The 20,898-nt window shown below is 45.9% G+C and overlaps 1 protein-coding gene across 2 annotated transcripts in view; it reads right to left on the bottom strand.

Annotated features, from left to right (window-relative positions):
* Positions 1-20,231, bottom strand: part of FBP2 (fructose-bisphosphatase 2) — a 72,436-nt gene extending 52,205 nt beyond the window's left edge. Inside the window, exons 1-3 of one of the 2 annotated variants that reach the window (XM_058301562.1) lie at positions 19,685-20,231; positions 13,029-13,191; positions 9,981-10,073 (exon numbers count right to left, since the gene is read on the bottom strand). In XM_058301562.1, the coding sequence (XP_058157545.1) occupies positions 9,981-10,073; positions 13,029-13,191; positions 19,685-19,854 (426 nt within the window). In that variant the 5' untranslated portion in view covers positions 19,855-20,231. The remainder of the gene's footprint in view (positions 1-9,980; positions 10,074-13,028; positions 13,192-19,684) is intronic. The other variant, XM_004470931.5, reaches the window with a different exon arrangement.
* Between the last annotated feature and the right edge of the window lie 667 nt (positions 20,232-20,898).

Raw genomic sequence — 20,898 nt, 5'->3', positions numbered from 1 at the left:
GGAAAAGAGAAAGAAAGAGCATTTGAGGAAATAATGGCTAAAAATTTCCCAACTATCATGAAAGAAAAGAATTTGCATATCCAAAAAGCACAGTGTACAACAATCAGAATAAATCCAGATAGACCTACTCTAAGACACATATGATTCCAAATGTCAAAGATAAAAAGAAATTCTGAGAGTAGCAAAGGAGAAGCAAACCATCACATACAAGGGACGCTTAGGAAGACTCAGTGAAGGAAAGCGAATGTGGCTCAAGGGATAGAGCTTCTGCCTACCATATGGGAGGACCTGGGTTCGATCCCTCAGGCCTCCCAGTGAAAAAGAAGAAGAGAAAGTTATGTCTGCGCAGTGAGCCAGTGCCCACGTGGTGAGCCAGTGCCTGCATGGTTAGCCAGTGCCCGCATGGTGAGCCGAGAGCCCACACGGCAAGAGTGCCCACACAGTAAGCCAGTGCCTGTGCAAGTGAGTCACACAGCAAGATGATGACACAACAAAAGAGACACAAAGGGGAGAGTTAAGATGAAGCGCAGCAGAAACCAGGAACCAAGGTGGCGCAGCTGACAGGGAACCTCCACATCAGAGGTCCCCAGGATTGAATCCTGGTGAATTCTAGAGGAGAAAAAATGAGAAGACCAAAAAGAGAAACAGACACAAAAGATCACACAGTGAATGGATACAGACAGCAAAAACCGCATAGGACGGTGAGGGGGAAGGAGGAAGGGGAAAATTAAAAAAAAAAAAAAAAAAAAAAGACAGTGCAGATTTCTCATCAGAAACCATGGAAGCGAGACTACAGTGGTATGATATAATTAGGATACTACAAGGAAAACTGCCAGCCAGGAATTCTTTATCCAGCAAAATTGTCTTTCAAATACAAAGGTGAGTTTAAAATATTCACAAATAAACAGAAACTGAAAGAGTTCATGAAAAAGAATTTACCTTTGCAGGAAGTATTAAAGGGAGCCTTACAGTCCCAAAGGAACAAAAAAAAACAGGCGAGAGGGGATTGGAGGAGAGTGTAGAAGGCAAGAATAAAGGAAAGGTTAACCAAAAGAGTAAAAAATCAAAAATAAGACATGACATATGAAAACCAAAGAACAAAATGGTGGAAGTAAATAATGAATTTACAGTAATATCACTGAATGTGAGTGGATTAAACTCTCCAATCAAAAGATACAGGCTGAGAGAATGGATAAAAAACCAAGAATCATCCATATGCTGCCCACAAGAGACACCTTAGATCCAGGGATACAAGATAGCTGAAAGTGAAAGGTTGGAAAAAGATATTCCATGCAAACAGTAACCAAAAAGAACAAGGTAGCTATACTAATAACAGACAAAACAGACTTTATTATTTATTTATTTATTTTTTATTTATTTCCCCCCTTTCCCCTTCTCCTGCCCTGCTGTTTTTGCTGTCTGTATTGTCTTCTCTTCTCATTTTTTCTCCTCTAGGATTCACCGGTATTCAATCCTGGGGACCTCTGATGTGGAGAGAGGCTCCCTGTCAATTGTGCCACCTCAGTTCCTGGTCTCTGCTGCACCTCCCCTTGACTCTCCCTTGTCTCTCTTTTGATGCGTCATCTTGCTGCGTGACTTGCTCGCGCGGGGCACTGGCTCACCATGCAGGCACTCGCGCAGGTACTCGTGTGGGCACTGGCTCACTGCGCAGGCATGTTTTCTCTTCTTCTTTTTCACCAGAAGACCCAGGGATCGAACCCAGGTCCTCCCATATGGTAAGTAGAAGCTCTGTCACTTGAGCCATATCTGCTTCCTAAAACAGACTTTAAATGCAAGAAACTTATAAGAGAAACAGAAGGCCATTATAAATTAGTAAAATGGACAATCCACCAGGAAGATATAAGTCATAAATATCTCAGCACCTAACCAGGGTACCCCAAAATACATGAGGCAAACTCTGGTAAAACTGACGGGAGAAATAGACATCTCTGCAAAGTGGAGACTTCATTAGATAGAACAACTAGACAAAAAAACAAGGACAAAACAAGGAAACTGAGAACTGAACAATATGACCCCAAAGACATATACAGAATAGTGCATCCCAAATCAGCAGGTTATACATTCTTCTCAAGTGCTCATGGATCATTCTCCAGGATAGACCACATGTTGAGTCACAAGGCAGGTCTCATAAATACAAAAGGATTGAAGTCATACAAAACACCTTTTCAAATCATAATGGAATGAAAGTGGAAATCAATAATAGATAAGAAAAGGGGAAATTCACATTCTTATAATAGATGAGAAAGGGGGAAATTCACACTCCTAAATAATCAGTGAGTCAAAAAATACATTGTAAGTAAAATTAGTAAATATATTTAGACAAATGAAAATGAGAACACAACTTAACAAAATTTAAGAGATACAGTGAAGGCAGTGCTGAGAGGAAACGTTATAGCCCTAAATGCCAATATTATTAGAAAAGAAGAAAGAGCTAAAATCAGAGATGTAACTGAACAACTAGAGAAACGGGAAAAAGAAGAGCAAACCATTCCCAAAGCAAGCAGAAGGAAAGAGGTAATAAAGATTACAGCAGAGATAAGTGAAATTGAGAACCAAAAAGCCACAGAAGGGAATGGAGGTGGCTCAAGTGATTAGGCGCCTCCCTCCCACATCTCAGGTCCTGGGTTCAGATCCTGACACCTCCTAAAGACACAGCACACAGCAAGTGCAAACAATGAGGGGATGGGTGAAATAAATAAATAAATTAAATCTTCTACCTCAAAAAAAATACCCTTTATAAAAGCCAAAACAAACAAACAAACAAAACCATAGAGAAAATCAACAAAACCAAAATCTGGTCCTTTAAGAAGATCAATAAAATTGACGACTCTTAGCCAGACTAACAAAGAAAGAAAGAGAGAAGACACAAATAAATAAAATTAGAAATGGGAAGCAAATGTGACTCAAGTGGTTGAGTGCCTGATTCCCACATGAGAGGTGCCTAGTTTGATTCCTAATGCAAGCAACAAGCAAAAACAGAACAAAACAAAACAAAACAAAATGAAAAAACGAACTCGGGGGCCCAACGTGGCTCAGTGGTTGAGCACACTGAGTTTCCAAATATGAACTCCAGGGTTCAATACTCGTCCAGGTACAAAGGGAAAAAAAAAAGAGAAATGAAAGCGGGGACCCCACAGAAATAAAAGGGACAAAAGAGGATATTATGAGAAAATGTATGCCAACAAAATAGATAACCTAGATGAAATGGACAAATTCCTAGATACACACAAACAACCTACACTGGCACTAAAAGAAATACAAGAACGTAACAAACCAATCACAGTCAAAGAGATTGAATCCATCATCAAAAATCTCTCGACAGGGAAACGGACTTGGCCCAGTGGTTAGGGCGTCTGTCTACCACAAGGCAGGTCCGCGGTTCAAGCCCCGGGCCTCCTTGACCCATGTGCAGCTGGCCCATGAGCAGTGCTGACGCGCGCAAGGAGTGCCCTGCCACGCAGGGGTGTCCCCCACGTAGGGGAGCCCCACGCGCAAGGAGCGTGCCCCGTAAGGAGAGCCGCCCAGCGCGAAAGAAAGCGTAGCCTGCCCAGGAATGGCGCCACCCACAATTCCCATGCCACTGACAACAACAGGAGCAGACAAAGAAACAAGACGCAGCAAATAGACACAGAGAACAGACAACCGGGGGAAAGGGGGGGGGGGAATTAAATAAATAAATAAATCTTTAAAAATATATATATATTAAAAAAAAAAAAAATCTCTCAACAAAGAAAAGACCAAGACCAGATGGCTGTACAGGTCAATTCTACAAAGCACTTTGAGAAGAATTAATAGCAATCCTGTTTAAACTCTTTCAAAAAGTTGAAAGGGAGAGAAAATTATCTCAACACATTTTATGAAGCCTAATACCAAAGCCAGATAAGGATACCACAAGAAAAAAAATTTACAAGCCTATCTCTCTAATGAATACAGATGCAAAAATTCTCAACGAAATACTTGCAAACAGAATCCAACAGCATATCAAAAGAATTATGCACCATGACCAAGTGGGTGTGTTCATGGTATGCAAGGCTGGTTCAACATAAGAAGGTCAATCAACATAATATAACACATTAACAAATTGAAGTGGGAAAAAAAGCATTTGATTATCTCAATTGATGCAGAAATGGCATTCGAAAAAATCCAGCGTCCTTTCTTGATGAAAACACTTCAAAAACTAGGAATAGAAGAAAAATTCTTCAATATGATACAAAGCATATATGAGAAATCCACAGCCAGCATCGTACTCAATGGTGAAAAATTGAAAGTTTTCCCTTCAAGATCAGGAATAAGACTAGGATGCCCACTGTCACCACTGTTATTCAATGTTGTGTTAGAAGTTCTAGCTAGAGCAATTAGACAAGAAAAAAAAATCCATCCAAATCGGAAAAGAGGAAGTAAAACCATCCTATTCAGAGATGGCATGATACTATATTTAGAAAATTCTGAAATGTCTACTATGAAGCTATTTGAGCTAATAAATGAGTTCAACAAAGAGGCAGGATACAAGATCAACATGCAAAAATCATTAATGTTTCTCTACATTATTGAACAATCTGAGGAGGAAATCAGGAAAACAAATTCCACTTACAATAGCAACAAAAAGACTTAAATACTTAGCAATAGATTTAACCAAAGAAGTACAGGACTTATATGCAGAAATCTACAAAATAATACTAAAAGAAATCAAAGAAGACCTAAACAAATGGAAAGACATTCCATGTTCATGGATTGGAAGACTAAATGTCATGAAGATGTCAATCCTACCTAAATTGATTTTTAGATTCAATGAAATACAAATCAAAATTCCAATATCCTACTTTACAGAAATAGAAAAGCCAAAAGCATTCTAAAAAAGAAAAACGATGTGGGATGACTTCCATAGCCTGACTTTGAAACATGATATAAAGCTACAGTGTTCAGAACAGCACAGTGGGAAGTGGATGTTCCTCAAGCAACTGGGTTCCCGTCTACATTATAGGAGGTCTGGGGTTCGATACCCAGGGCCTCCTGGTGAAGGCAAACTGAACTGTGTGGCGAGCTGGCCCATGCGGAGTGCTGGCCCACACAGGAGTGAGTGCTGGTCCACACGGAGAGCTGGTGCAGCAAGATGACGCAACAAAAAGAGACACAGAGGAGACACAATAAGAGATGTAGCAGAACAGGGAGCTGAGGTGGTACAAGAGAATAATCGCCTCTCTCCTACTCCAAAAGGTCCCAGGATCAGTTCCCAGAGCTGCCTAATGAGAATACAAACAGACACAGAAGAACACACAGTGCATACACACAGAGAGCAGACAATGGAGGGAAGGGGGAGAAATAAATAAATACATCTAAAAAAAAATAAAACAGCATGGTATTGGCATAAAGATTGATATATTAATCAGTGTAAAGAATTGAAAGTACAGAAGTAAACCCTCACCTCTATGGCCAACTAGTTTTTGACAAACTTATCAAGTCTGTGTTAATGGGACAAAACAGTCTTTTCTGCAAATGATGACTGAAGAACTGGATATCCAAAACCAAAAGAATGAAAGAGGTCCCTTTTCTCACTCCTTATACAAGAATCAATTCAAAATGGATTAAAACGTAAATATAAAAGCCAGGATCATAAAACTACCACAAGAGGGAAGCTGATATGGCTCAAGGTATACAGCTTCCACCTACCATATGGGAGGACCAAGGTCAATCCCTGGAGTCTCCTGTTGAAAAAGAAGAGAAAGCATGCCTACACCACGTGCCAGTGCCTGCGTGAGTGCCCACGTGGTAAGCCAGTGCCCACATGGTGAGCCAGTGCCCGTATAAGTGAGTCACGCAGCAAGATGATGACGCATCAAAAGAGAGACAAGGGGAGAGTCAAGGTGAAGCGCAGCAGAAACCAGGAACTGAGATGGAGCAATTGACAGTGAACTTCTCCCAACATCAGGGGTCTCCAGGATTGAATCCTGGTGAATCCTAGAGGAGAAAAATGAGAAGAGAAGACCAGAAGAGAAATAGATACAGAGATCACACAGCGAATGGACACAGCAAAAACAGCAGGGTCGGAGGAGGGGGGATGGGGGAAATAAATAAATAAATAAATAAATATTTTTTAAAAACTACTAGAAGAAAATGCAGGGAAACATCTTCAAGATCTTGTGGTAGGCAGTGATTTCTTAGATATTACACCCAAAGCAAGAGCAACAAAATGAAAAATAGATAAATGGGACCTCCTCAAAATTAAACACTTTTGCACCTCAAAGGACTTTCTCAAAAGGGTAAAAAGGGAAAGTGGCTGTGTTTCACTCAGTTGGGCTCCCGTCTACCACATGGGAGGCCCTGGGTTCGCATTTGAGGCCTCCATGTAAAGGCAGGCTCGCCCGCAAATGCCACAGAGTACTGACTCTGCAAGGTGATGCAACAAAAAGGAAGACAAGCAAAAACACAGAAGAGCATGCAGTGAATGGACACAGAGCAGACAACAAGCAAGCTGCAAGAGGGGAGGGATAAATAAATAAATACAGATACAGAAGAGTGCACAGTGAATGGACACAGAGCAAGCAAAAAAAGCCACAAGGGGGGGAGATAAAGAAAAAAAAATCCAAGCTACTAATTTCAAAAAAGGATAAAAAGGCAGCTGACTCAATGAGAGAAAATAGTTGGAAATCACATATCTGATAAGGGTTTTATATCCATGATATATATAAAGAGATGCTACCATTCAACAATAAAAAGACAAGTGACCCAATTAAAAAATGGGTGAAATACTTGAATAGACAATTGTTCAAAGAAGAAATACAAATGGCAAAAAAAAAACATGAAAAAATTTTCAACATAACTAATGATTAGGGAAATGCAAATCAAAGCTACAGTGTAATATCATTTCACACCTATTAGAATGGCCACTATCAAAAAGTCAGAAAACTGTTAAGCGTTGGAGAGGATGTGGAAAGACAGGAATGTTTATTCACTGTTGGTGGGAATGCAGAATGGTACAGCCACTGTGGAGGACTGTTTGGCAGTTCCTAAGGAAGTTAAATATAGATTTTCCATGTGACCTGGCAATACCACTACTGGGTATATACGCAGAAGTAATGAGAGCAGTGACACGAGCAGACATCTGCACACTGATGTTCACAGCAGCATTATTCACTATTGCCAAAAGATGGGAACAACCCAGGTGTCCATCAACCAGTGAATGGAAAAACAAACTGTGGTGCTTTGACATGATGGAATATTAGTGGTTGCGTAGGGCTGGGGAAAGACTGCTAAGGCGTGTGGAGTTTTTCTTTTTGGAGTAATGAAATTCCTCTAAAATTTTTTGTGGTGACGAATGCACAATATCGTGATTGTACTAAAAGCCACTGGTTATATACTTTGGATAGATTGTATGCTATGCGAATATATCTCTATAAAACTTCTTTATAACAGATAAATATGCAAGAATAGCCAGAAATAGCAGCTATGTGCAGCAAAGGAAACATAAAGAGATTGAGAGGTGATGAATCTTCTGTTTAATTATCTGGGTTTTATTATTATTATGATTGAAATAATGAAAATGTTCTAATAATGACTGACGTGATGAATGCACGACTATGTGATTATACCAAATGCCACTGATTGGACACTTTGGATAGATTGTATGCTTTATTAATATGTATCAATAAAATTGCTTTGTTTAAAAAAAAAAGTTAATTATACAGATGTTAGGTAATTAGTGCCAAAAGAGTCATATAGAAAATTAGGGATGCCTCCACTTGTTTTTTCCTGGGTAATTTAATAGAACAAATGTGTGCTTTAGAGCAAGGCAAATGAGTCTCTAAAACCAGTCCAGCACTTTGTCTGAGGCAAGTTACTCAACTGAGCAATCCATGCAGCTCTCTTGGCCTTATTCTACTGAAAATCCCAAGAGCACAGGGCCAGCCACCCTGCTGGAGTGAGGAATGACCCCCCAGTTGAGGCATGGCTCAGCCAGATAGCCTGGATTATAGGGCATGAAGTTTCTGGTCATAATAGATGGTCTCACACTGACCCACAGGATCTTTGCTGGGAGCTATGTGGGGTAGGCAGAATGGACCCCAAAGACGCCTACGTCCTAATCCCCAGAACACGTGCACACGTTGCATTAAATGGCAAAAGGGACTCTGCAGATGTGACTAGAGCTTAAAATTGAAAGAACAGGGGAAGCGGATTTGGCCCAATGGATAGGGCATCCGCCTACCATATAGAAGGTCCAGGGTTCAAACCCCGGGCCTCCTTGACCCATGTGGAGCTGGCCCATGCGCAGTGCTGATGCGCGCAAGGAGTGCCCTACCACGCAGGGGTGTCCCCACATGGGGAGCCCCATGCGCAAGGAGTGCACCCTGTAAGAGCTGCCCAGCGGGAAAAAAGAGTAGCCTGCCCAGGAGTGGGGCCGCACACACAGAGAGCTGACACAACAAGATGACACAACTAAAAGAGACACAGATTCCGGGTGCCACTGACAAGAATACAAGTGGACACAGAAGAACACACAGCAAATGGACACAGAGAGCAACTGGGGGGGGAGGGTGGGGAAGGGGAGAGAAATAAACTTAAAAATTTTTTAAAAATTGAGAGAACAGTCTTGAGCCATCCAGGTGAGTCCAATCCACTCAAACGAGCCCTGAAAAGCAGAGAACGTTCTGTGGCTGGAGGACAGGAGAGATGAGGTGGGAAAATCAAGGAAAAGGGAGGGTAGAGAGATTCAAAGGGTGAGGACTCAGCCTGCCTCTGCTGGCTCTGAAGCTGAGCCAGGGAGTCCAGGCAGCCTCTAGAAGCTGAGAACAACCCTCGTGGATAAGCCAGCAAGAAAATGGGGGTCTCAGCCCTCAGCTGAACAGGACTGAGCTCTGCCAACAACCTGGGAGGCTGGAAGCAGGTTCACCCCACAGCCTCTCAGCAAGAGCCAAGCCAGCTGACAGCAGATGTTGGCTGTAGGAGACCCTAAACCGGGAGTATCCAGCCTGCCCTGCTGGGCCTCTGACCTACAGAGCTGGGAGACAGTAAATAGGTGTTGTTGGAAGCCTCTAAGTGCGTGGTAAATTGTTGTGGCAGCAATAGAGAACAAATACAGTATGAAGGGGAGACATACAAAAAGGGAAATGAGTGAGCTTTGAATGCTGCCTGGAACCTAATGCAGTGCCTGGCATTTGTGTAGCCATGCAGATTTTCAAACCAAGATGCCTTGCCACATGACCCTGCAAAACCACTACTGGGTACATACCCAGAAGAACTGAGAGCATGACATGAACAGACATCTGCACATCTTTGGCGGTATTATTCACCACTGCCAAAAGCTGGAAACAACCCAGGTGTCCATCAACAGATGAATGAATAAACAAACTGTGGTGTATACACACCATGGAATATTATGCAGCTCTAAGAAGAAATGAAGTCGTGAAGCATATGACAACTTGATGAACCTGGAGGACATTATGTTGAGCAAAGTAAGACAGACACCAAAGGACAAATACTGTATGATTGCGTGAACCAAATATACGGGGTAACCTATTATATGATTCGAAAAAAATATCTATGCATCTAGTACATTTAATTGAGAAATGTTTGTTTTTATTCAACTGTATTTTCTTTTTTTTTAACTTATTGTTTATTTTTTTAATTATTAAACGTACAAAATAAAATAATGTTATTTAAAAAAAACAATAAAAAAAAGATCCTGGGGAGCAGATGTAGCTCAAGTGGTTGAGCACCTGGTTCCTATGTATGAGGTCCCAGGTTGATCCCTGGTACCTCCTAAAAAAAAATAAACAACAACAAAAACAACAAAAAATAAGATCCTATCTGTCATCACGAGTTCTGTGAAGACGCTAGAAGGAGAATCACCAGTTCTTTCGACGAGGAACGTGAAACACTAAGGTTGATGATGCACGTTTAGGCGGTATGAAGATAGAGGTTAGAAGTCCACAGTCCACCAGCCGCCTCATGGCCTGTCCACTCACCTTTCTGTAGATAGCGAATATGGTGCCGATGGAAGCCAGGCAGTCGATGTTGGAAGAGCCATCCAGTGGGTCAAAGCAGACAACATATTTGCCCTAAATGAAAAGAGAGAGGCACCGCCCAATCAGGTTATCTGATCAGCACCAAGGAGCTGTGTGTGGCAGATAACGCCAAATCAAAGAGATTTAGACTGACAGGAAATTGTTGTGGGAAAAAAAGGGCAATTATGTAAGGAGAGTTTACCAGCATATCTGAATTCTGCAGCTCCAGGTCAACCCTGCACGTGCACAGACCAGTGGATGCCTACGTGCACTGACCCAAATGGCCCTCGTCCTTTGCACGGGCCGGCTCTGCCCTCCCCGGCTACCTTGGCCACCGGGGCCTCGGTGCTGCTGAGTGTGGTGTAGGAACCGAGTTCTGAAGGGGGTACCTTGCAGGGAAGCTGAAGCTGAAGATAAGCTTGGGCCACGGTCCCCATCATGCTCAGGGCGAGCTCTGCTCGTGTCCACATTAAAATCAGATATCAGTTTCCTGATGATTCTTTCTCTCTCCCTAGACAGGTGTTTTAATCTTGAATTTTGACATTTTGGAGCACTTTGGCCAAAGGGCATGCCAGGGCCTCTGGGTCTGCCTTATTAAGATAGCAGGTGTGCATAAATATACGTGAGAGAATGAAAATACCATTCTGGTTTTTGCTACATCCAACTCACCAGTCCAAGGGGAAGACTGGAAGATGGTGCAGGTGGAGTCTTGCAATACGGACGTTACCTGTCCCCATCGCTGTCTCAGGCGACTCTAGCCGACATTCTACGGAAAGAAATTACTAGGTCCTTTTTACAGGCTTCCTATGTGGCAAGTCTCCTGGGGAATTAAACACCCTGCACTAAAATTATTTTTCCCTGACTCTCCTAGCTTAATTTGAGATTTATTTCTCTTGCTTTTCTTGGTCAGCCAGAGGGAGAAAAAACAAAACAAAAGTGGGATGGGAAGTGGATGTGGCTCACGTGACTGGGCTCTCATCTTCCATATGGAGGGACCCGGGTTCAGTTCCTGGGGCCTCCTGGTGAAAGAGAGCTGGCCCGTGTGGCGCAACAAGATGATGCAACAAAAAGAGATACAGAGGAGAGACAGTGAGAGACACAAGAAACCAGGGAATTCAGGTGGCTCAATCGATTGAGTGCCTCTCTCCCACATCAGGAGGTCCTGGGATCAGTTCCCAGTGCTGCCTAAAGAGAAAGACAAGAAGATAAGCAGACATAGAACACACAGCGAATGGACAGAGAGCAGACAGCGAGCCCAAGCAGTGGGGGTAAATAAATAAATCTTTTTTAAAAAGTGGGCTAATCCGCAACCTTGAAAATTCCCCAACCTTCCCATGAATAATCCAACTTCATTCATTCATTCCTTCATTCAACAGATGTTTGTTGAGCGTCTGGCAAGTGTTGGATGCTGTTTCACCCAAGGTTTCTGTGGCATCAGAGGCTGCGATTTCATGGAGCTGTCATTTGAGTGGGGGCAACAAACCCTCCATAAGGACGCACTCACATAATAAGTGCTCTAAAGAAAAACCCAACCAGGTGAGGGGCTTGGGAGACCTGAGGGGAGTGATACTACTGAAGATATGATGGCCGGGACAGGCTCTCTGAGGAGGAAACGTTTGATCAGAGACCTGAATAAAATTAAGGAACGAAGCCACACAGAGAACTAGAGAGCAGAACTGTAGACATAGAGAGCATGGAGTGTTCGCTGGGGCGGGAACAGGCTTGGAGTACGTAAGAAATAGCGTGAAGACTTGTGTGCTCAAGCCACCGGGGAAGAAAATGGTAGAGATTAGAAAGAAGAGAGAAGCAAGGGCCATATCAGGCAAAGGTGACAACAATAGGTGTAATTCAACTTAAATTCTGTGAGACAACTGGTGTAAAGTGTCTGGCAAGGTAGCTGGCGTACCATAAGTGCTTAATAAATAGAATTATCTTTTTTTTAAAAGATTTATTTATTTATTTAATTCCCCCCCTCCCCCATTTGTCTGTTCTCTGTGTCTGTTTGCTGCGTCTTGTTTCTTTGTCCGCTTCTGTTGTCGTCAGCGGCACGGGAAGTGTGGGCAGCGCCATTCCTGGGCAGGCTGCACAGGGCGGCTCTCCTTACGGGGCACACTCCTTGCGCGTGGGCCTCCCCTACGCAGGGGACACCCCTGCATGGCAGGGCACTCCTTGCACGCATTAGCACTGTGCATGGGCCAGCTCCACACGGGTCAAGGAGGCCGGGGTTTGAACCGCGGACCTCCCATGTGGTAGACGGACACCCTAACCACTGGGCCAAGTCCGTTTCCCAGAATTATCTTAATAAACAGGTTTGCCTCACCATTTTCATCCATCCAGCTAATCACGAGGAAATGGCACCTCGTCCGTTTATTTGTTTATTGGGTATTACTCAACTGCAGGGGAACACTGGTTGAATTGTTTGGCTACTAGCTAGCCTCTCTCTTTAATAAACTGTTGGTGAAACTGTAGCAAATGTGGACCTTCCGCAGCCATGCCCTGCACTAAACAACTTCACCACTGAATTAGGGCAAGAGCTCCCAGCCTTAGGATTTCCTTTCTAGAATAGTCTACCAGTTTGTCAGGCATGAAGAAATCTCTGCTCATACCATAACCCTATTGGGAAATGGTGGTAAAGCCTATAAAATACAGCTCTTCCTGTCAGCTCTACTTTTTACTGGACTCAGAAGCTTTCAAGCCCCAAAAGATGTACCGCATGATATTGACATCCTCAGAGAAAACCCAGAAACACCCACTCACGGGGTGTTTTTGATAAATCGCCCTGCAATATTTCCTGAATGAATGAATCACTGCCCAGCTGAGTTATTTTTTCACTACAGAGCTTGAGACTGCTAACTGAAAAAATATGTAATCGTTTGTTTCCAGAAAACAAGCATTAAGAAATAGTGGGAAACCCCAGAGACTGAAGGAAAAGAAGGCAACCAATCTCCCAATGACACAGCACCATCTACTGGTCAGCAGGGAAACTGCAGCCCACCCCAGGGCGCTCACCCTCTTTTCCTTGGCTGTGATAATAGCATCTTTATTCTCTTCCGAGACCAGGACGCAGGTGCTGTAGGAGGACTGCAGCATGTTGACCACCAGGGAATTGGATAACACGTCCAGTTTCTTCACCTCATCTCCCGTCACGTTCACGGTTCCCGCAATTCCATATCTAGGAGAACAAAAGGCTGTGTGAAATCCCAAAGGGAGACCTAATGCCAGCAGAGAGCTCTAGATTCTCAGATGCCAACTAAGCAGGGGCTTAGAAGACGGATGTGTGTATTCCATGTATCCCTTCCTCCCTTTCATTTCTTTGGAGTCTCCGAATTTTACATACAAAGCACGTCCTGTCTCACCTTGGTGATTCTCAACCTCACTTTGGTACAACTCAGGGGTCTTCTCCAAATAAGATGAACTTCGATCCAATCTAAAACACAAACCTACCCTGGCACCGGTGGGTGAAGAGGTGGGAAAGCTGATAAAGTCAGACACCTCACCACAGGCAAAGAAGCCCCAAAGTAAAGGACCATGGCTCCCTGGCACTGATATTTCAAGTCTGTGTTAATTCTCCTTAAATAGTGCTCTTCAGGGTTAAGTTAAAAATTGCCCCGAGGCAGAGCAGATATGGCTCAAGCAGCTGAGCACCCGCTTCCCACATACGAGGTACCAGATTCAATCCCCGGGTCAGGATACCAAAAAAAAAAAAAAAAAATTTGCCCCACGGCAGCTTGGCATTAATTGAATTTAGAAAGAAATTTGGGGACGGAGCATATCTAATCTAATTCAGTTCTTCACTACCATCCAATGACGATAGTGATTGAATGGTGCGCCCCACAAAACCCGTTTGGAAAGAGGACCTTGGCAGATGTTGTTAAGGTGAGCCCTACCTGAACGAGGGCGGGCCTTCGCCCACCACCGCCGAAGTCCGCACAGGCAAAGGAGAGCAGACCCCGAAGGAGAAGCCGTGGGGAGCAGCCAGAGGCTGGAAATCCGCAGACCCCGGAAGACAAAGAAGATGCTGCGGTGTGCAGGGCCCCGGGACTGAAAAGCCACGGAACCCCAGGGAATGCCCACCGGGCAGAGGGTACCAATCCCGAGAGGAAGCAAGCCTCTGCCTCTGAATCCGTGGGCCCACAAATTCCTGTTACTAGGCTAGGAAACGAATCCATGCTCCAAGAGACATAAGAAAGAGCACTAGGATAAAACCGTGCTTTAGAAAATCAGTGTGCAGAGGTCTCTCCACATCCCCTCCTCGCCCCATCCAGGGCAGTCTCAGCACAACAGTTGGAGAAATCCTAAGAGGTGAGTTGGACCTGCCTGACCCAGAATCAAAGCTTCTGCCCCCGTCCGTGGACCGCCTGCCCCAGCAGTGACCTTGCCTCCCGCCGCTCTCGCCCTGGCTTAGTCCCCTTCCTGTTTCTGGAACGCCTGGGCACACCTGTCTTACCCCTGGCCCTGGCCGGTGAGCTTGCAGCCCCCCTGCCTGGGAGGTTTTCCCCTCGACAGCCAAGGAGCTTGACCCTATGTGGGGACCCAGGCCCCCCTAAACCTTCAGCACACAGCTGCTTTCAGGTGACCTAGGCATAAGTTAAAGGTTAACAACCCTCCCTAGAGGAAGAGAATGCGAAGATGGTATCATCAACTAGGATCTTCCCAAAGCAGTAAACGTCCTTGGTAAGAGCACAGTGAAAACGTCACCGCACCCTTCACGTGACCCTAGCAGGGACTCTGCTCTCATTCCCTACGGAATGTCCTCGTTATCACCCCGAGGGAAAGTCCTTGTTCCGAGACCCCTTTTATCCACTCTCATTTTTTTCCTGTCTCTTTAGGGAGCACTAACTTCATTCATTCTTTGACCGGCCTCCATCAGAGATTCTCTCCTGCACTTAAGTCCCAATAAAGCTGATGTCTGCTACTTGCCAGGAGCGCTCTTTGGTCTTGTGGCCTCACCAACTCGTGCCCTTCAGGAGCTGGGCTCTAACACCCACTCAAGCCTTTTTCTTGGGCAGGCCTCGTGTCCCATCCCCCACGCCACACCTCTCCTGGTTTACTTTTTTCTCCTTAGCCCTTGCCCCCATCTGACATTTGTTTATTGTTTGTGAATTCCACCAAGGCGGGGATCTCTGTATTTCTTCTGTTTTGTTCATCCCTGTCGTCTCATCTACAATGCCTGGCTCAGGGTAGAGCTCAGGAAAATAGATCTGAAATGAATACAGGAGAGTGAGGTTAAATTTTTTGCTGTCTGATCATCAGGCTGTTATCTTGATTATATTTTATTAAGGTTACTTTGTGCCCCATAAACATTTGTGATGACTGATCACCTCTTCCCTGATTTGACGTTTTGTGTTGAGCCAGCTACCTTGGCAAATAGTGCTGGTACGCCTGGCCTCAAAAGATTGCTGAGCAGTTCTTTGTACTTTGGATTCGAAACAAAACAACAAAACTGGGTCATTTTGCATCAGAGCTTAAAGCAACCACAAACCTAATCCTCTAGTTTAAACATGTACTGGAAATGAAGAGCTAGAAGTGGCCTCTCCACCCGCGTGCTTTGCAGACTTCCTGCCTTCCCACCCCCACCCCCACCTGCTCTGACTACCCATCAGCTCCTCCATCTCAGCCAAGACACGGAACATTCACAAGAAGATGCAATTGCCTGGCAACGGCTCCCGGTTAGGACAACTTCTAGCATTTTAGCTAGCACTAAAGCCTTTGTTGAAATTTAAAAATTTTTTTAAATTCAATGTCTGACCATCTTGGCATTGGAAAGCCATGGAGTGGCTTTCGGAGGGGCAAGCACTCTCGCGTTCCCTTCATCTCACAGTAAGGAGAGGGAAAGAAGCAGAGGATGTCTGATAAAATTTAAATTGTGCCTAGAAATGTCTTCCCAAAAGAGTAAGGAAAGGAACGAGGGGTTTGCAAGTAGCAGGAACATACTAAAGCTCCATTCTAAAGAGAAGTAGGTCTGCGCCCAAACAGGGTGCCCCCTTTTACCTCTCTGAGAAGCAATTCCAGGGTTCTCTTGGGAGATTCTGAATAGCTTGTTAGAAAAAAAGAGCTTTCCAGCCAGTGGGTTTCTCCTGCTGCCACCGTGAGCGCCCGGGCAAGGACGGGATCTGAGCGGGCAGAACGCGGCCCCCCGCCGGGCCTAGCCCCCGCCAGGGACGCCCGGAGAGCCGGGGCGCAGACGCCTGGTTCGCACGGCCCGAGCCTGCCACCCCGTGGCCGGCCAGCGCACCCGCGCGCGCGGGGACCCCCGGCCCGGGCTGGGAGTGCTCCCCAGCAGCCCTAAGCGAGCATTTACTGCGGCGCTGGCCTGTCCAAGGCCCCGCAGGGCCCTCCTAGCCCTGCTGCAACCCCGGTGCTAGCGCAACGCTCTGGGTCTGGGTTTCCAGTTCTCGGCTCTGCTGCGTAAAGGAATTTAAGGACACGCCGTAAAGTAGGCAAGGGAGTCAAGAGTTTATTAATAAGTGAGAAAAAGAAAACGTACACACCCGAGACGCGGCTGCGGGCGCGCTACAGGGCGAGGGGCGCGCTACAGGGCGAGGGGCGCGCTACAGGGCGAGGGGCGCGCTACAGGGCGAGGGGCGCGCTACAGGGCGAGGGGCGCGCTACAGGGCGAGGGGCGCGCTACAGGGCGAGGGGCGCGCTACAGGGCGAGGGGCGCGCGGGGCCCGGGTGCGCCTGCTGGGGGCCTGCCCTCCTCCCCTCCCCACGCGAAGGAGGGGTCCCGGCTCTTTGCCTCCTGATTGGCTGCTTTTCGTCTGTCAGCCTTCAGGGATCCCAGACAGAGGCCTTTCGGTTTCGAGTTACCGCGGGCTTCCTGGGAGCCCGGGAATTTCAGATGGGACCGCGTGACCCGGGCCTTTGTGTGGCTTTGTTCTCCGGCAGCCGCCTTCCCTCGGGGCTTTCTGGGCGGGGTCTCGAGGCATTGATTAGAGCCGCGGTACCTTCCCAGTCTCCTCTGTTACCTTGCCTCACTGTGCCATTTTTTTTTTTTAATTAGAGAAGTTGCAGAATAATCATGCATAAAATACAGGATCCCCCTAGGGGTCATGTGAGATCCTCTCCATTTTACAAACAGGGAAACTGAGGTCCCAGGGAGCGTAAATCACTGCCCACAATCACATGGTAGTAAAAGCTAATTAAAAGGTAATTAGGTCAGAGGAGCACCTTAATTAGCTAGCTCCAGATCCCACCCTGAGGCGGGCGGGGTGTCCTCGGCTGGGTTCCTTCACACCCCGCAGCAGAATAGACAGACACACCAGCAGAATAGACAGACACACCGAACTAGGTTAGGAAGGAAAAGGGGCTTTGTTTGCAGGTGGGAGACGAGATGGACCATCTCAAATCAGCCTCCCTGAACTGCAGAAATTCGAATGTTTATAGCATCAGGGTACTAAGGAATAGTTGGGGTGGAGCTGGGCACAGGGTACTTCAGTCACAAACATTAAGGGTCTGAAATTGGTGGACTGGGTACCAAGCCAGGGTGAGTTACAAAGTTGCAATCATCATCCGAGAATGCCATCTGGGATAGGAAAGTACAACAGAGGGTTGTCACCAGGTTTCCATTTGGATATTAAACAGGAGCGTGGTTACCATCCCAATGGTAAGTGCACACAAGGGGAGCCTAGTTCTGAAATAACCATAAACAAAGGTAAATTCGGTCTGGAATGACCGTCTCAGGGAGAGGCTACCGTTTTGAGTAGCTGTAAACAGGGGTGAGAACTGTTTAGAATGACCACCGTAATCGCAGGGCTAAGCTAAATCCAGTCAATTTCAGCAATTTCAGGTATTAACCTTGGCTATTCTATAATTGGCTGGAAGCAAAAAGCACCTGTATAATGATTTAATAATCACAATTATTTGTTAATTCTTAACCCTCGGTTACAAAGGTTCAGTACAGTGTCTTAATATTTAAGCTCTACTGGGTTTTTCTAATACATTATCATCTCTAAACTCAACTGCCACAAAATCAGACGCGTGAGGCAGATTCGTAGCAATTCCACTCCAGCAGCCCAGCTTGGCAGCGTGTCCAGCACAAGAAGGAAAGGCTTAAAATGGGTGAATGATGCCACCATGTCAGCAAGCAAATGGTCCCAAGCCCAGCGGGCCCGTGGGTGGGGTGAGGGTGTCACTCTCCAGTAGGGGGCGCCTCCTGGTAGGACCACTGAAGAGGCACAAGGCTGGACCTTTCATTCCTAAAGGTCCTGAATTGTAGAGTTTAGACTCTATTGGCCAGGGAGGTGAGGCATATAGCTATAAGAACACACAGGGGGGAAAAGGCCAAGGATAGTGCAGCTTTAACTAGGGTCCCATTACTGGGTCAAACTCTAAAATAATACGTTTATAATCAGCTTGTGATAATTACATCTTGTGAAAGCATGCTACTACTTTTTTTTTTTTTTTGCATTAAAAGCACTAATAAGAATGCATCTTTTAAATTATTGGACTTTGCCATTTCTTCACTTAGGGACTCCTTCCCCCGCCCCCCCTGCCCCCCCCCCAAAAAATGGATCCCTTCAATTTCTGAGAGACTGTCCATTGGGATCACTGCAAAGAAAATGAAACCCAAATAAAGACTGTTTTTATCACATACTTAAACAGAACACTTGGCAGGGAGGATCAGCAGAAGTAGCATGAACTTTAATCGTTCTGCGCCCACTTGGCTAAGGCGTAGAAGAGAACAAAATGAAAGAACGTTCTCCTGTAAATTCCCCCTTCCCTTCTGCTAAGCCCAACACCTCCCAGCTTTCTGAATACCTAATGGAGAAGAAGATAAAGGGAAGAAACAATAAATGTAGCCAGAAAATTACTCCTTTTGAGGGTGCGAGATGAGCTGTGGGGTTGGGCCCTGTGAAGTCCTCAATTTTGGAAACGATTCCTAACTCCCCAGGTACTGGCAAGGGCCATGAGAATAAAATGCTCTTATCTGCAAAGCCGGTAAAGAGAAGTGTGAAGTCTCTCGCTGTTTCTCTGTGCCCGTGAAAATCTCCCCGTACCGATACAGGCCATGATCATTTCATTTCTTTTTTAATGTAACAAGTCCCTGAGCTTGTTGTCATAATAATCCTTGATCATTGGAAACGTTATGTATTTTTTTCCTCTGTGGTGTGTCTCAAGTGTGTTTGCTTCTTCCTGCAAGCAAGACACAGGCCCCTGGCTCAAAATACATGGTGATAAGAAGTTGCAAATGCAATTTCCTTCTGGGGCACACCCTTGCCAGTGAAGAAATGGACTTTTTTTTTGTTTTGGTTTGGTTTTGGGGGATTGAACCTAGGACCTCATGCATCTGAAGCATGCACTCAACCACTGAGCTACACCTGCTCCATTTGCTTTTTTTTTTTTTAAGAAGGTACCAGAGATTGAACCCAGGACCTCATACATCATGGGAAGCATGCACTCAACCACTGAGCTACATCGGCTCCCTAATGAGGGCGAGCATTGGTTTTTTCATTTGTTTGATTTTTTAGGAGGTATTTGGGACTGAACCCAGAACTTCGTGCATGGGAAGCAGGGGCTCAACCACTTGAGCTACACCCGCCGACGCTCTGGCTGCAGCGCCTGTGGCTTTTCCCGCCCTCCCCGCCCTGCAAGGGCAGGTGGCTGCGTGTCCAGGCCCGGTGGGAAGGCACCCTCCCCCCCCCCCCGCCCCCGCCCGGACTCACAGGTGGGCCAGGCCCGCCTTCCGCACGGCCGAGGAGATGGCCTTGATGGCCGTGAGCATGGAGTTCAGCAGCTGCGTCAGCTCCCCGGTGCCCTTGGCCTGGCGGCCCTTTTCCATCACGTAGCGGGTCAGCGTGAGCATGTCCGTCTCGAAGGGGCTTCTGTCCGTCATGGTGGCGGGGAAAGTTTAGCTCCCTCTTGTCCGCCTGCAGGAGCCGGGTGTATCTGTAAGCACGGTGGCTCCCGGTGTTAGAGCCAGTCCAAACCCACGCTCGGCCTGCCAGGACCTTTAAGAAAGCGGCCCAGCCCACGTGGCGGAGACAACTGGACGGGCCTCAAGGAAACCTCGCTGGCCTCCCGGGGCCGCAGGCCACCAGCGCCCCAGCAGCAGGCTGTAAATAGAACGGCGCGGCCCGGGAGCCTAACCCTCCGTCCTCTCAGAGGGCTTAAAGATCACAAGAAGCAGGAGTTTTGTAAGAGAGATGAGGGGTGCGGGTGACACAGGGAAATCAACAGTCCTTTCATTCAAGGACTCAAGAGGATTAGTCCCAGCTGCTGCAGATCCTGACTCCCTTGGTAATAGGGGGCAGAATTGGCAGATATTTTATCTGGGGCATAGGGCGTGTGATGACATAGGGACAATCCCGGGAACAGAGAAGAGGGCTTCCCTCTTCCCCCTCCCTCCTGCTTCAGAGAAGATGAATCAATCTCATAACTGATGCCAAATCTAGAAGAAAAAATATATATATATTCCTGGTGCAGTGCCTCACACCAGTGTGGTTTTTATCAATCAGTTTCTCTGGATTTGCTCTTTTATAACAAAGATAGTACTTGCTTATTTAGGGGGAAAAGGAGCATTACTGAAGTAGATAAAGAGAAAGGAGAAGTCCTCGCCACGCCCACCCCCCTTCTAGAAATAACCGCAATAAGAATGGGTGGAGCGTCGATGGCAGGCAGACCAGACTGTGAGTCCCAGGTTAGTCACCTCCTAGTTGTGTGCCTAAACCCCTTGAAGCCTCAGTTTCCTCACCTGTAAATGGGAATAACAATAAAGCGTCTACTTTATAAAGTGGTTGTGAGGATTAAAAGTGCTAAGACCATATAGAAGCCTGGCACAGAGTACGTGCTCAATAAATGTTTGCTATCGTCACCCTTCCATTTTTTTAATATTATTATTTTTTGTAGATGTATGTCTTAGTTTCCAGGCTGCTATGAC

Source organism: Dasypus novemcinctus, chromosome 8 (genome assembly GCF_030445035.2).
Source record: "Dasypus novemcinctus isolate mDasNov1 chromosome 8, mDasNov1.1.hap2, whole genome shotgun sequence".
Taxonomy (NCBI): Eukaryota; Metazoa; Chordata; class Mammalia; order Cingulata; family Dasypodidae; genus Dasypus; species Dasypus novemcinctus.
The sequence above is the reverse complement of the archived record's forward strand: the minus strand, read 5'-3'. Positions and strand labels throughout refer to the sequence as shown.